At 35.7% G+C, this 18,172-nt stretch overlaps 1 protein-coding gene across 2 annotated transcripts in view; it reads right to left on the minus strand.

The window, feature by feature from the left end:
- tfpia (tissue factor pathway inhibitor a) overlaps positions 1–16,970 on the minus strand; it is a 43,765-nt gene extending 26,795 nt beyond the window's left edge. For both annotated transcript variants that reach the window (XM_088605070.1, XM_088605069.1), the window contains exon 1: positions 16,742–16,970. In XM_088605070.1, coding sequence (XP_088461196.1) covers positions 16,742–16,823 — 82 coding nt within the window. In that variant the 5' untranslated portion in view covers positions 16,824–16,970. The remainder of the gene's footprint in view (positions 1–16,741) is intronic.
- Between the last annotated feature and the right edge of the window lie 1,202 nt (positions 16,971–18,172).

An 18,172-nucleotide genomic window follows, 5' to 3' on the forward strand; every position in this document is an offset into this window, starting at 1 on the left:
ACCAAATTCAGGTTCACATGGCATTGTACCCTCTTGAAAATATTTCTACAGCTTCAATGTTGAGAAACATTCTGACTCACTCTAAATATCCATTTCACAGTTAAGCATACATTGGTTACTGACACAAATTAAACATCAAATATTACTTTTAGTACAACTATATAAGCATTTTACATGATTTTACATTTTTTTAATCTGCGAGTTAAGCACTCAAGCTGGGAGATGACCTGAAATGCATCCTGCCTCTCGTACTTGCAGACGTTCTTATGGGAAATTGGTTGTTAACTTACAGTATGTGTTTTTGATTTATGCAGCATTTTTCAGGATTACATCTCCCGGGTAAATTGAAAACCACTATTTGTAGGCTGAGCAAAATGATGGTAAATAAGACCCTAATCAGTGGTTGCCAACCTTTGTATTGAGGGATCCCTGCATCTGTTGCCTTTCACTCCAACTGAGCTGGTAACCACTTGTGCAAAATAATGCCTTTAAATTATGTACTTGCTTATTTACACTTTAGTTTACCTATTTCTTCACGCAGTTCTTTTTCATACATACTTTCCATCACACATACTGTTCTGACACCTTCAGCAAACAGAACTTTATGCAATTCCCTTAAATTTGCTTCCTTAATTTTGTCTCAACAGCTTTTAACCGGTGATCAGTTTTTAGCAATCAGACACAGGTGGGAATGGCAAAGAAGACAACACTCTGACAGTGTAACTTTCAGCAATCCGAATGGTTTCATTTCAGCTGAACAACGGGGGTTTTTGAAACCTGGAAACTTGAAAATTGGTACAGGGTTGAAGTCAACTAAAAATGCCATGCAACGTTGCAAAATGCCATGAAAAGAGCTGAAAACAAATTTAAAAACACACCTTGGCTAGAAAAAACAAAACAGCAGACACGGTGATCCCCTAGGACCTGGGATGGGAGACTACCTTAACCCATTACCTGCTTTACATTGTAGAAAAACAAGTGGTTGACTCCAAAGTACATAAGTTGTTTTTCATTGCTGTGTTACAATGTTGCTTAAGCAGATCCTTAATAAATGGGGACGAAGATCCCTGTTAGTACTTATGCAGTGTTAGTACCCCTGTTACTACCATGCAACAACTAGGCAAAGTGAATACAACTGGTCAGTTGCTCAGAAAGCTAATATTAACATAATAGCAAAAGTCATTTAACACCAGTTCTTTGGTGGATTAGCTTGAGACCATTAGTCTCAAAGCTTTGAGGCAAAGTAAAATACTTTTAAGATCAAATTGAGAATAAATAAGTAACATATATTAAAGATGTTTTAATTACAATAATTGTCATGCCAGACAATCTCCTAATATTAAAAAAATATATATATATTCTACTAAGTGTAGAAAAGTAAACAGTTGCAACACAGAAAAAGCCAATTCTAAAACCAATCATTTTATGTGCATTTCTACCACTGCTGAAATGTATGCCCCTGGCAACACACTGTATTTTCTGAACTGATCATAAGTAAACAAGTTCTATGGACCATGGGCAAACTGTAAACTGCCACATCTAGTAAGTAGCACCTCAAGAAATAATGGATATATTTAAAGTCAACTGGCAAACCTTTTCAATTAGATTAATTGCATTACCTGCTATTAAAATAATAGGTGTTACTAACAGAGTTACTGATGAAGAACCAGGTGTATTTTAAAGTACTCTATCTTTGGTTGCTAGGTTTAGAATTTGAAATCTCCAAACCACAGCAATTTACCAATGCATGAACCAGACTTGTCTGTGGAGTTATGGTAAATAAGCAACTCCCCTTTAGGGTGATTCAAGCTGATTCAAAATGTCACGCATTTCCCGACTTTAATGCATTTTAATATGCAGTATTCCATATATGTCTCACCCAGCACAGTTAGATATAATTAAAATAGAGGCATGCCTGGGGTTGTCAAGGATTCAGGATGTTTTTCCTGTAAATTTTCAAATTACTTGTACTTTCAAAGTTCAGTTTATCAATACAAAGCTGGAAATCATCACTTTATAGGCTACACTATAATCACTTGAGTAATACAAAATAATATGAAGCATGCATATGCTGAATTAAGATATGTTTTGGAAGAAAAACAAAATTAACATTTACAAGAGTTAAACCCCTTTCGAAAGTGGTGTATAAAAATAATTTCTGAGGGAAGAAATTGTCTAAATTTTTAAATGGCCAAGGGCCTCTTTTGCAAGTGGCACATGTGAGACTTCAACTGCTCAGAGTTTATAACTATTAAAAAATGCATGCAACAGCTGTTGAGGTCTCCCTCTGAAATCTTCAGTTCACAGAGACTTTATTTTATGGGTATTTGTGAGCCAAAACTGCATTTTTTGGAAAGAAATATCAGGCTCTGCCTTGAACTGTTCAACATGCTTGAACAAAGGTTTGCAAAATTACAAAGAATTATATACAGAAGTAAATGAGACAACAAAAAGCATTTTATAATGAAACATTTGAGGACATTTACACTATTTAGGTTAAGGTGCAAAACAAAATACTTCAATTATCCTGCCATGTCAACTATAGTACCTTACTTAGGTCAAGTGCCCTTAAGTCAAAGAAATACATCATAAAGCTGTAAACATATTTAGACACAGCTATGGTATTGTCAGTAACTACAACTTTTCTCTACTACCTTACAGACAGCCAAAGCTAGTAAATCCACTAGTATGTTTGCTTTTTCAGGTAGATGGAATTCAGTGTTTCTTTCTTGCGGATAACAGGCAGTATACTAATTGGTCGGCAATTTTTAGGTCTTATTTGATCTCCATTTTTTTAAATAAATTATATTTGCATGTCTTTGAAGTCTAAAATTATTTAAGCACTACAATGACTTGCATAGTAATCAATGGATAAAACTGACACAAAAATGTAAAACAATGTATTGTCTCCTTTATCTGATCCATACACAGTGCCTTTGGATTTTTTAAATTAAGATATTATCCAGGCAATTAAACAAGCAATAATTTAGCAATTACTTACCAATACTACAGAAAAAATGCCTCAAGGACATATGAGATGCTAGTTTCTTTCTGTTTTCATTCACATTCTGCTTACTAAAATTGAAAAATTCCTATTACAGCAGGACCATTGCTGTATCATTCATAGAAACAGAATTATGCGTTCTCAAAACCTAATTGTGACAACTAAGATATATGGAAACATTAACATCTGGTTTAACATGCAGTGAACGTTTTTTGTGCAGAAAAAACTATTTATCGATCAGTTTGTTCTTTGACGTGCATATTGGTCTGCAATTAATGAAGACCTACAGAATAATGTTGTTAAAAAAACTACAAGGAAAATATTTTGCCTCCTTACTACAGACGTTGAGAAAAACTAGATCTTTTAAACTACAGCCCAATCTTCTAGAAATGTATTACAGTAGTTGTCACAAGAACTGCAATTTATTATATACCACTGTCAACAGAACTGTAATTTATTATACACTGCTGTCCTCCAGGTATAGTCTTCCAAGATATCCAACTGAATATCTTATCAATGGCTCCAGGAAATGTTTTTTCACATGGCAATTATTAATCACTTACACATGTGTAGGGCGGCATGGTGGCATAGTGATTAGTATTGCTGCCTCACTGTCCTGGGCTGCCAGGTTCAATTCCAGCTGTGGAGTGATATGTGTGTGGAGTTCATATATTCTCCCCATGTTTGTATGGGTTTCCTCTCCTACAGGCCAAAGACATACTTGTTGATTAACTGGCATCTGGGAACATTTGCCATAGGCATGAGCATGCCTGTGTGTCTTCCCTGTGATGGACTAGCGGCCCATACAGGGTATACCCTCCTTTGTGTCCGTTGCTTGCCGAGGCTACAGCTCCCCTATGACACTGAATTGGAAGAAGTTGTTAAACACTTGTATGGGTTTATTTAGCATATGACAGTACATGACAGGAAGGGTACTGTGCTTTGTTGTAGTACAACTGAATGTTCTACACTGTTATGGAGTATACAGGACCTACACATTCTTTCAACAATAATATTCAGTTTACTTCAAATTCCTGCTATTCTACTACTAATAAAGAGTTTATATATTTATACAGAATATAAATTTGTAATTGTAGCAAATCTTTGAAAATTTTTGTGAATAATAGGATGACTGTAGAACCAGAGAGCTATACTTGGCATTTTCATAATTCTGCAGGACTACCAATCAAAAGTATATTTCTATTCATTTACTTTTCAACACGACATTAATAATAACCCTTTCTAGTACAAAAATCACCCAAACTTGCACGCACTCACTAGATTGGTAATTCCTGGAAAAAGCTACAGACATATTCTACTGGGTAACTCGGACTATATACCTGGGAGTCAACAGAAGACAATAAATTACAGTTCTGTTGACAGTTGTAGATAATAAATTGCAGTTCAGTTGACAGCTACAAATTTAATTGACATGTTTATTTTTTCATTTTATGAGTCTTTAGTTCCAATTAATCAATACAGGGCACAGGAAGGCTCCCATTGGGAAGATGGGCCTCCTGTAGGAATAGAATTATGAATTGGACTTAGCATAATAGATAATTATTTACCTTTTTTCCCCCCATTTACACTGACTACTTCTGCCTCTTCACTTAATTAAACTTCTAAATCCTCTAATAAATAAAATTAAGTTAGTTTTTAGCTAGCCTCGTGAACAGTTGTTTGAATTCTATATTATCATAATATCCTGTCAGATGACATCCCACAATGCTGTGTGCCACTAGGGTATATTTGTACTTACAGAACATCTTTCTTTTACTTATTTTAATCCAACTTTGTAGTTCCTTCTGTATGGTGTTTTACACTTTATTGATGCAGTTTACATCCTTCTTGCATTATTATAAACAGCAAACGAAAGTTCTTGATGACAACACTCAAATTGTTGTCATATTGTCACTTACATTCCTTGGAATCTGAGCCTTATTGAAACCTAAGAGCTACTGAATTACTCTAGTATAAAGCAATATGGATCCACCTAAAATATGCATCTTGCTCATGTAGTTGCTTCAAAACAGAACAAGGACCAGCGTTTTTTAGGTATTTATCCATTTCCAATTAAAACGTATCACTAAAACCCACAGGCCTCTAGTCCTTCAAGACTTGAATTGTCAACCCCTGTTCTGGACCAAATAGAAGAAAAAAGAAAATTTAATCTTGTAATGCTCTGGTGATAAGCAGGCCCAAAGGGGAATCAAACTCTGATTGCCGTTTCCAAGGTAACCATATCACCTCAATCCCTACAGAAGTCAGACCTGCCCTATTACCAAAACATCACATTGGTGTGTGGAAACTGAAATGGTGGGGTTCCACACCACTTGGCTGTGGTTGCTGTAGGAGGATGTGGTATAAACCAGGTAGAAAGATATGGTTCCTCAGCTGTGGTTGGCAAGGGTAACCTTGTGGCAAATGAACTGCAGGAACGGTGACAGGAGCCAGGACAATAGAGTACAATTTCACCTTGCCAAAGGGGCTAGACCTTTCGTCAATGAAGTCAGGATTTGTTTCCTCGTCAGATGTACCAATCCTCAGAGTGTTGCAATATGAAGCAGTGATCATTTATTGAACCTTTTATGCTAAAAATAGTTAAAAATCCTGATTGTATTTTAACTTCAGGAATAATTAAGAATGCTTCAATAATGATCATTTTCTTGTAATATTTTAGCATCGCATATTATAGATTCACATAAAGACATGTGAGGACACTAAAATTCTAAAATTCCTCTTTATGTCTAAATACTAAATGGTCTACATGGGCCCACAAAATGTGTCCTCTTGTTTGTAACTGTTTATATGTTCTTTAAGAAAGATAAACAATAATAATGTAATTATCTCTTTCTTCTCCTAAGTGTTTGACCAGAAATGACCCTACTAAAGATGTGATTATACATATTTTTCTGAATATAACCTAGCAAATATGAGACATGGCACAAGACCCAAAAGATGTCAGGCCTGACTTAAATTGGATAAGAATGTTTTTAAAAGGACTGACGAGAAAGAGCAACTAACCATGTCAGAAAGCTGTGGGAGGATTATGAGGCAGGACACTACAGGGAGAGAAAAAAGGAACACTTTCAGAAAAATCTATTAAACTGTGAAGGTTGCTGAGGAATGTAATGTTTACGTTTAAACATTTACTGTATATAAAACATACAATGCATTCTCAAGTTATAACTCCTCTGTATCAGTTTTAACTGAAAAACTATAGTATATTGAGTAACAGAAGAAAAAGAGAGCTGTAATGGTCTAAACCAACATTACATACAATAAAATACATATTAATTGAAACCATGCACGGGAGATGGACAAAGAAATGCTATATAAGGTTTTTGCCTCATAGCTTTTCTCTATTCTTCTGTATTAATTTTAATTAGAAACACTAATTTTAGGAATACAGCTGTTTTTTGCTGTTATAATGGAGGGTGTGCTGATTAATAACTGTTTTCTATCCAAATAAAAAAACAATACACAAAAAACAACGATTACATACCATAGCATTTTAATGGAAACCAAGAATTAATTTGGCTAATACTTTGTAACACAGTTTTCCTATATTTTATATACATTTTGTTAGAGTTCATTGAATGATTTATATGTAAAAAGGTTTTGAACTAAATTAGTTTATATTTTCTTCTAATTTTCTTCTGCATAGTCACTTCTCTAGAAGCTCCAGTAGAAGTTTAATTGGATTTACATTCACTCTTTGAGCAGTCCACTCTAATGATTAAATTCCTTCATCTTCATTCTTATGCTTTTGCTTTTCCTGGCTTTCTGCCAGGGTGACCTGTCTTCTTGGAAAATAAATGCATTTTTATCTAGCTTTCCTGATAAGAAAATAACAACACTTTGGGCAGCATTCTGTTATTTTCGGCAAGAATATAAGCTCTTGTCATTGTATGGTTTTGTTTCCTGTACTATGACACAGCATTTAATATTATAATAGTATTATTATTAACTTGTTGATATTTGGGGTTTTAAAATCCATACTGTTCTACTGTGAATATTAAAATAGATTTCAAATACTTGAATTTTATGCTGTCCCAGAACTCCAAGAAACAGATAGGTTCTTATATAAGTACAAATAATCAATATTCAGACTATACTTTTTTATGATGGTATGCTCAAAACCAAATGCAGTATTCACAAACCGAGTGCAGGATTTTGCTTCCAGGAAATCAGTTTTTCTGTAACTCTTTTCATTGTTTTGTAATGGTTTTGCATCTTAAATTTCTGACTCAGTATTTAAGCAATGATGTACACAAAACAGTCTCAATATTTGTTTTATTTCCTATAACCTGGATGGCCAAACATTTTTATTTTATGAACATAAATTAATTTATATTTCAGTGTGTATTTCTTCTGAGAGATAAGTGTATGGATGCAGTATAGAATCACAACTTTAGACTCCAGATAAACTTTAGAGATGGGGTATAGCTGATATTCTATTATTTTTTTGCTGACATCATTCTTCATATGAAATTATTTGAAATGTATAGATGTCAATGTGACTCTGTAAACATTAATCCACTAAAAATTGAACTGAAAGTCAGATGTGGTTGGGATCAAATGACACATTCCAGTTGGCAATCCTTATACATGCAATCACTACGTCATACATCTACCATTAGCTCCATCATAAACATGTGAAAGGTATGAATAACTCTGGCAGAAATGCTGCACATGGGCCACAGAGATGTTGCCTCTTTACATTTATAAAAAGACTACTTCAATATTGACATCACCAACCCACCCTTACTCAACTAGGTAGGACCCACTGATACAGCAGGTCATCATATTAGGGGTATCCCAGATTGAAGCACAAACTTCTGTGATCATTGATGTGGGGTATAAGTTTGTTTTCTTATAAGCTTACAGTCAGTGCTGCAATCCCATCTAAGTTGTATCCTGAGGCTCTGGCTCTGCCTTGACCCTGAACTGGATAAAGCGGTTAGAAAATGGATGAATGGTCACAAAGTCACACTGACGCCTATATTCCGCTTAGAGGACACTGTTCTCCAGGTTACCTCACAAAAAACAAACATAAATGAGATCACTATTAACAACAAACTTGTACCTTAAGCTCAAATTAATGCCCACACACACCGCAGTCACACAGCTGTGCCAAAAACGAACAACACAGAATTCAGAAAACATCACCCTTCACTTATGTGGGTATTGTCATTCATGTTGATCTGATAACATCAATCATGAAGCCCAGTAACACTAAGTTGTGACAAGACAATTGATGGGGAGCTTGTATTGAATAGTAGAAGCTCTGAGATATCCGATTATGGTAACTGGTTTAATGAGCCTTCCATGCATATTTGAGCTTTTGCCAAGTGGAATCAGTACCTCAGTACCTACTTGGGTCAATCCTGAATGCCTCCTGTCAGCTGGCAGCACATACAGAATTTAGTGATGCTAGACAAATTTGAACTTGATAGGCCAAGCATTCACCAACAAACTGTACCATTGTCCAAGTCCAATTAAAAAGAATGAAACCATTTTAAATTTAAATACTTAAAACAAAGTTTAAGTTTTGAGGAAAAGGCCCTTCACACAGAGAACAGGGTTGATGGTATGAACCCAAGCCAAAGTTCCCCTCCCAACTTCGATACAACAGCAACTGCTGTGCCATGCCATGAAAGACACTTGCTCACAGTTTGTCAAATCACAAACAGATCTAACAAGTGGGCAAGTAAGAAGTTACACATTTGCAGGTTCTCATTATTCCTTTGTAGAACAAGAACAAAGGGACAAACCTTAAAGGCAAAAACCTATGCCCAGTATTTCTAAACAGACACGTGCTGTCAAAGGATTTGCCATTTCATATACAAGGGGCAATAAATGCAAAATGGAACACAAGCTCATTTTCACAAATTTTCATAATATATTCATAACAAATTTATCAGTTAGCATTGAATAACTTAATTGAGTGTTTAAGTTTGGTCTAAAACAATGCATCTCACATTCAGACAAGAGAAAAATTCCAAACCATCATGCTACCATATCTCCACTATAATAAGCAACACCTAACATTCTGCAAATAGTCCCCATTTGGCTTTTCTCAAACATGGGAAAAGATCATTAATAATAAACAATCACTGTATTTATCGCAATCTTCCTTCAAGATAACTCAATATTGATAATGCCAATCCTCCCCTATGCTGTTTCAACTAACCAATTTAAAAGAACAAGCATCTTAAAGCTGGGTTGTGACAGGTTTTCACAATGCACTCTTGTCTTCCTTAGAGAGGGTTCTCTCATCTGTCTGCATTCTTCTGGCACTGAGGTAACAAAGTGTACACAGGGGAATCATTTTGTAAGAGTAACAGAAAAGGACAGCAAAAGTTAATTCACCTATTTCCTCTGAAACTCTTACTTCTCTTTAGCATAACCTAATAGTTTATGTGAAGTTTTCCTTTTTAAAAAATATAAATAATTCATTTATCTAGCTCTTTCATCCTTAAGGAACTCACAGAGTTTTACATATAGAAGGGACCCACTTCAGTCACCACTGATGTGCAGATGTCCATGTGAGTGCCACAAGGTAAACAGCGTCTTCGCAATCCCACTACAAAGCAGATCAGGCAGTAACAACAGCCATGTTTTTCTATGTACAGTTAACTGTTTTTGATGATAAACTGTCAGACATGGCCAGCAAGAAAATGCAATTAATGTAATGATTGCCAATGCCAGACATAATGTTTTTTTTTTAAATAAGAGAGTTAACTGCACTGCACAAGCTTTAGGTGAAAGTGATTTTCTACCATTTAAAACTCTTGACTCTTATCAACTCAAGATTGGGACCTTTAAGATGAAAAAATAGGTTCTGTAAACAACAACAGTAGCAACGGCAGTTTCTGGGAATAATGGGTTTTTGTGCTATGCCTTATTGTTCTATAAATAATTCTTTGTCTGAAGTTGTTCTAAGTCTAATGACTCATCTGAATTTTTTGTTATGCCTGGAATTACCTGTGCCACTCTGAGAACTTGAAAATGTAGGCTATATTTAGATGGGAGGAGTTCTTCCAGACATAGAATGCTTGGAAATGCCTGTGTAACTAAGAAAACTCGGAAAGGTAATCTATTTAGATGGGAAGAGTTTATCTAAGATGATTACATGGAAATGTACTGTATTCCTACTGTTAACTGAACATGGACTGAATCATTATCTTTTGGGAATTTATTTTCCTTTGTAAAGTTTTACATTTTAGGGAAGCCAGGCATCATTTGGAGAAAAGGCTAACCTTGAGAGAAATTAGGTTAATCTCAATCAGAAAATGGACTCCTCACGCTGTTACAAGATAGTGGGCTAAGTGTGGTGTATTAAAGGAAAAGTATTCCCTCCGATACCAATTTAAAATACTTTTGGTTTTAAAAGTAGCCACTCTGAATTTCCATGTATTTTGGTTGAGCACACCTCAAGAATATACACCATTTCTAAATTTAGGATGCCGTTAGTTTTCACTTTAACATACCTGGGTATGGCTAGCGATAGGCAACTTAATTGAGTGTTTAAGATCATACATGGCATGCAGTTAAAAATAAAACATCTACTTTTAAAATAAAAAGGGAATTGGCATGGTTGTTTGCCTTAAAAATTACAATTCAGATGATGCAAAGAAGTTAAACAGAGACTTATATTCAAGCAACAAGACAACTACAATCCTTTACCATAGACTCCAGGAAATCAACTTGAGCACAAACTTCTTCCTCCAACAACATCTGAAGCAATGCCTTACAGTTTTAAATTTCTGCATATTGTCCAAAGCACATTTACACATCTATGAAAAGAATGTATTGTTTTTCATATCACTTTGATCATCAGAAACAAAAGATTTAAAAATAATAATACCTGGATTTACAGTACTTGCTATACAGTGCCTTCAGAAAGTATTCACCCCCCATTTGAACCTTCCTAGGAGCACCGTGAAGTCCATTGTAACAAAATGGAAAAAACATGGCGCAACCCAGACACTACCAAGATCAGTCCGTCCTACCAAATTGAGCAACTGGACAAGAATGGCAATTGTCCAAGGAGTGACCAAGAGGCCAGCTACAACACTGAGAGAGTTGCAGAGCTCTTTCGTTGAAATCGGAGAAACTGTCCAGACATCAACAACCTCTTCAGCATTTCACAGATTTGGCCTCTTTGAGAGAGTGGCTGGAAGGAAACCAATTCTGAGAAAGGGCAGCATTACGTCATGCCTGGAGTTTGCTAGAAGCCATGTGACAAAACCTGAAACATTTTGGAAGAAAATTTTGTGGTCTGATGAGACTAAAGTTGAGCTCTTTGGCCTGAAAGAAAAGTGCTATGTTTGGCGCAACCCAAATGCAGCCCAACACCCAGGTTCCACCATCCCTAACGTCAAGTATGGTGGTGGCAGCATCATGCTCTGGGGTTTCTTTTCAGCAGGAGGAATTGGAAAGCTTGTTGCCATCAAGGGCAACATGGACGGAGCCAAATACAGGCAAATCCTTGAAGAGAACCTGTTTCAGTCAGCCAGAGATCTGCGTGAAAGGTGAAGATTCATTTATCAGCAGGACAATGACCCAAAGCACACGGCAAAAACTATCAAGGAATGGCTTGAAGAAAAGAAGGTTAGTATTCTGGAATGGCCAAGCCAGAGCCCAGACTTGAATCCAATTGAAAATCTGTGGTACGGCCTGAAAATTGCCGTCCATCGACACTCTCCATCTAATTTGGCAGAGCTGGAGCAAATTGCATTGAAGAATGGGCAACAATTCCCCAATCTAAATGTGCAAAGCTCATTTCAATGTTTCAATGAAAATTATTTAAATGTGCTCAAATTTGGAGGTGTAACAGGAACAAAATGCGAAAAAATTCAAGGGGATGAATACTTTCTGAAAGCACTGTATCCTTGTTTCTTATGTAAACCAGGTTTAGTATTTTGTGCAACCCTGGATATTACAAGGAAGAGAAGCTAAAAATTGCTTCACCAACTGAATTAAGGGCAAACATTTAAGGTCAGTCTCATAGATTTAGCCAGGATACTAAACAACCAGACTCTTATTAAAAAATGCCAAAAGATCTTTAATAAACCAATGTCCTGACTACCTGATTAACATCTAATCAGGATGATAACACCTACTACAATACAACGTCCCCAGTCACCACACTGGATCATTTCGGTCCAGTGAAATATTGGTCCAGACTGAAAAGTGGGTTTTCTAGTAGCATTACTGTAAAATTTACAAGTATTTCTAATTACTTGTAATACAGCCAATGTAAAATGTTTAGTGCCTTGAGATGAAGTACCATGAAAGGCACGATACAAAGATTATCCTTTCTATTAGCCTTATTAGTTATACTACTATATAATATAAGACAAATGTTTGGTCTTAACCAGTAGGAAGCTTAACAAAAAATATGGGTCAAATAGGGGTCATATACAAGTAATACAAAAAACTAAAACCTGGTTTACTTTATATTGCAGTGTATGCATAGAAATAAAAATTCACCTCAGCAAATACCCTCAAAAAAAAATACAGGGCTCTGGACCCTAAGGATAAACACAAAACTTTGAGGGTTAATATTTCTTAACTTGTTTTTTTACATCTAGGAAACTTAAGGATGGAAAGCGACTAATTCCTCATGCCTCTCTCTTTTCTTTCTATCAACTGACAATTACATCTTGCTGACAATTTGAGAGATGAGAGAAAAACAATGCCTTAAAATAGCTTGGCTACATAACATCTATACAAATGATTTATTACAACTGAATTGACTTGAAGCTTAAGTGCATGTATTTAAGAAATGCATTGTGGAATGGCCTTAGAAGGGGGCAAGTGAGTCATACAGCTACAATGTAAACTCTATACAACACGGTTTAGACTGTATCAAACACAGCATTCAAATTCTCCACCATCACCCTCCGGTACTATGAATCCTATCCTATGAATATAATGTCTGGATGGGGCATAATCCGTGATCTCCTGATGCCACAAGAGGGAATGTAGAAGCTCACAATACACAGTTGATATACTTTTTCAGCTGCAGTCACACAGCTAATGCAATCTGCATCTGCTGTTATGAGTGGTCCACATTAGAGTTATCATCCAGCAAGGAACCATATGTGAATCCTATTTAGAATAATGGATAAACAAGATGACATGTTTCTAGATCCTAACCCCCTAAGGACACTCCCAAGAAGTCCTCATAGTACCCTACAGACAGCATACAAAGGTGTCTAGGAGCTAGCTTCATACTGAATAATACTATCTATGAGAAGTCAGATACACCCCTCAAAGACAATTTAAGGGGATCACGTGACGGGTAGGATATTTTGAGTAAGAATGTGTATTAGCCCAATGATGAACTGGCGTCCTGTCCAGAGTGCACCCTGGCCTTGCACTTGTTGCTTGGCAGTTTCCCCACAACCCTGAATTGAAAGAAGCGATTAGAAAATTGATAGATGGAAGAATATTTTCCCAAGAAACACTCTCAAATATTTTCCCAAGAAACACTCTCAGTAAACAGAACTTGACTGAAATACACAGTCAAAAAGGAATTTGGTATCCTAAACATGAATGAATATCAGATATATAAAAGGTTCCCAAAGACACCCAAGGGTAAGCGTACAGAACAAAAAAAGAAATGAGCCTAGAATAAAGCCCAGAGGAATAGCTGTGTGATATTGAAGCACCACATTCGTAAGCTTTGGAGGACACATAATGTGTCATATAAAAAAGTTCCTGTCACACAGTCAAATCATTTTTAGGCAGATCTGGAAGGAAAATCATTATGTTTCACATATTGCAGAAGAACAGAGATTCATAATGAAGAGAAGTACATTTATTTATCAATTCACTGTACATTTCAGAAACCTTTCAAATGTACTATAGGTCACAGATGATCACTCACAATAAAGTATTTCTGAATCTGGCATTTTAAGGTGGCTACATACAAACAGGTATTGCTTTTAAATACAGGAATAAAATGCAAAACTATAAATAAGAGATCGTGCTACACAGGTGTGGTGCAAGAGGAATGTTTTAAAATCTATAGTACTATCACATTTTTTGTGAAATACTTAAATATGTAAATCCTTCATGAAACCCTACATAAAGCTTTTTAAGCAAAATAAATTAAAGTCCATTAGTGTATCCAAGGGAATTAAATACTAGGACAATTAATTCATTTTTTTTTTTACATAGCTTTGACAAAAGAGTAGTTATGTATTTACAGTATAACCTTTTAAACTATTAATCCCTTTAGAGTTATATATTCCCACAATCCTTTGCATAAAGCAGAGTACTTGTACCTGTAGGGCTTCAAAACAAGCTGCTCAGCCAAAGTGAAGCTCATTTCATGGCTTATTTAAAGAAATGTCTGAATGTTGCTAAAAATGACATTTCAAGTCAGAGATTAAAGATATCTTCCAAACATCACAGACATCTCACAAAGAATGCTAATCTGAGAAAATATGACACCTTAATCTATCCAGAAACTTTCCAGACAGACATCACAGCAGATGGAACATCAATTATGGCATAACCATCCTCTTTATTTTTAAACTAAGATCTGATCCCATCTATTTTTTCTGGACACAATGCAGTGCAAAATTCTCACCATATCCTAACACACAACATTGCACATATGAAGGAGGATGTGACATAGTAAACTGTGGAATCTGGACATGTGGTGTGATAGAGCTGCTTGTAAATCAGAGCAGCACTCTCTCTACTATTAGGTACCCTGCAGGAGCTCCAAAGTACCCTTTTCCAGTTCCTACTGCCACAAAAAATGCCAGGGGCAGTCAAGGCTGTTCCTCCACTGATAAAAGCATTTTCATGCTAAAGGATATCAAAGCACATTGCATATAGAAAGGGGACCCACTTCATGCACCACTGAAGTGCAGCCATTATGTGCCAGCAGCCCCACTGCACAGCATTTCAGGCAGAGAGGTGAGAAATTGCTTCACCAATTGAATTTAGCACTTTGGTAAGCCAGATGTTAAATGTAGCAGTCCTTCAGAATGCAGTCATAGAACCCTGCAGTATTCCAGAACCACAGGGCTGCACTCCAAGTTAATCCAAAAGACTGCATCTTAAATTAAGTTCTGACCAGAATTAGCAAACCCTAGAATATGCTATTTGATTTGATTTGCTACTGCAGCACACAGGGGATGCCAAAGTGCCATACATGCATGGAGCATGTATGCATGAGCAAACACTCAAGACTTTTAATTTTCTCAACTTCTTGAATATTTTCCCAAGGCACTGTACATGTCATTTATTCCTAGTCTGTGAAGCAGTACAAGCCTAGGGCTCTTCCTCACAGTGCTGTACTTTGATAAAGAAATTGGAAAATCTTACAAAAGGCATTATTCTTACTGTACAGGTCTCTGGTGAATTGCAGGAGACAATAGGCACCAGTTTAATGCAGGATACAATCAACAGCTGTTGGCCTAGCAGACAATTTCCCCCTCAAGATATATAATAACCTTTATCTTATATACTGTAGCACCCTTCATAATACATATGTAAATATCAAGTGGAATTAACTGCACATACTGCAGTTTTAATCATCTCTGGAGGTTAACTGATGTGCTATTGAAACGTATTCTCTCAAAGTCATAAATCATCCTGCAATTATAACTATATTTTAGGAGCTCATCAGTATAAAGCAGAAATGTTTTCTTTTATTTATATTTTTTCAAAACATCACTGTGTTATGACTACTTGTTTATATAACTACTGCACTTACTGTCAGTCTCGTCAACTTATTGTTTACTTCATAGTTACAATGGAAACATGGTACTTATTGTTTTGTCATTTAAATTGACTGTTACTGTAAAACATTTTGAAAGAAGAAACAAGCTTGCACCGAATATTTAAAACAGTTAAAGAAACTTGATAACAATCAATCCATTTGTCTAATCTGAAATACCATGCATTTTATTTGAAACCCTTAAAATCTCCAAATTAACTGTCTTTAGGAAAACAAAATAATATTTTTTTTCTAATTCCACAATAATATGTCATTTAAGACTTTCATACCGCTTATATTTAAAAAAATACTGAATACAAAGTCCTTTGTTTTCCAAAGATTTATAAAATACGATGCACGCACCGTGAAGCAAGGGTAGTTACCCCAACAATGTAGTAAGGCTGGGCATAATCAAACTCATGTTTACGGATTGCCCGATTGCCTTTTGAACAAAATTTGAAGGGAAGATGTTACATTTCAGATTTATAATCTTTTACACATAGTTGTTGTCAAGCAGGAAAATAAATTATGTGAGTTTTTTGTTTTGGTATAAATACTATTTGGTCGACAAACCATTACGAACCTAACAACATAAATTCTGTGTCGCGTCTGAGAATAAAATATCCTCAGAAAATTTAAGTTAGAATTTCGTGACACTACAACCTGTGAAAAAAGTACAATGGAATTGAAATCTATTTGTTCAAAAACCCCAGTTGGATTTGTAAATCTTCATCCGCATAAAAGACGCTATACACGTTGTTTATACTTGGGAACAACACCCAGAAAAGGGACAACTATTTCAAAGCTCGGAGGGTTGTTACACTCATGGTTTGTGGACGGCAAACTTTTTTAATTGCTATAATTGACGCGTCTTGTCTCTATGCCCAATATATTTTCTGTCAAACCGACCAGAAAACTTCCTTTTCAAATACAGGTCACAAATCTGTTTTTTTTTTTTTGTTTAAGTAAAAAGATCTGTTTCTTACCTGTAATTTGCACATCACTTTCTGAGTAGCAGGAGCACACGTGTAAAATACAAATAATTAAAACTGCCTTAAACGAAAACATCTCTGACTCTGTTCTCACCTCGGAACCTGTAAAAATCGCTCTTACAACGAGATCCAAGAAACTTGTTAAAACTCTGCTGTCTTTTTGTAAGTTAGCTCACTCTTCAGGGAAAACGTTCCCACGCACTTCCGGTTGATAAAATGTGCTAGTAGTGACATCCTTGCCCACTTGCAAGAGCCAGCGCCCTTCTTAGAACAGAAAAACATTCATCAAACTATTTTACAGACTGATTTTTATCTGTTAGTCGTGTCATTTCCTTTTATAAAGCTGGCTTCCATCAATAATGTATTTTTAAGACATCCGATTCCCAGTATTGTTTTTTGAAAGGTATAACAATATTGCACGAACATAATGGTGCACAAAAATAGCTTTTGTTTTTGTGTGTTTACATTTATGCATGTGGCATTTTTGTGTAGGAGCAAAAGTATTGTAAAAAGGCTTAATGTGTTAATTTTGGTTATTGCTCTTTTGATTTGAGCTGAGAAAACAAGAATGAAGCTGTTCAGAAAGAAGAACCCAAATGAAACTGAAGTAAGATTTGATGTAGACAAATGCTGGGACAAATAATATAAATTAAAATATACTATACTGTAGGTAGTTATTTTCTGATTTAGTAGAATTTGGCTAAAAAAGGATGCAGTCGTTATATTTACTCATGATTTTCTTGCACTAACCAAAATGAGATAACAATACAAAAGGCCAACAAACCATTAAGATACAGGTACATAGTATGACACCTAGCATTTAAAACCTAGATGTCACTTACAATATTGTGAACTGTGATAATCGCGTTATAAAAAATACTTTGTTGCTCTGAACGTTGTTGTAAGAATTTAATGTTGTGCTTCAGGCAGTGTGATACACAGGCTGAAAGAGTGGAATACACTGTGTCTTTAACAGAGATCATGAGGGGGACTTGGTAAAACCATACAAAACCATTTTTAATGATAGAAACATATCTGAACTGTTATTCCTTTTGTAGTAAAGTGATATACAGTCTATATAAATAAAGGTATAAGTATTATTTGGAATTACAAGTAATAGTTCATCAGACGGCTCTATCCCATTTTCCTTAGTTTTAGGAGTCACCCAGTTTTATAGTTTTGGTGCCAGAAAGCAAAGGAGAAAACCGGGAAGAACTGGGGAGCTTGGTGACAGTTGAAGAGAGCTAGCATGAGAGAAATATGTCGGATCGGTAGTCTAATGTTCTGTACAAACAAACTTAACTTTAATATATAGTTCATTGTTCCACACCCGCCTCCGTGTCATTCTTTGCTTCATGTGAAGATATTTTCTCTTGAAACTTATCTTGTTTGTGTAGTTGTTTCCAATTCCTTGCAGAAAATTAA

The sequence above is a fragment of the Lepisosteus platostomus genome, chromosome 14, assembly GCF_059453375.1.
Source record: "Lepisosteus platostomus isolate fLepPlt1 chromosome 14, fLepPlt1.hap1, whole genome shotgun sequence".
Lineage (NCBI taxonomy): Eukaryota > Metazoa > Chordata > Actinopteri > Semionotiformes > Lepisosteidae > Lepisosteus > Lepisosteus platostomus.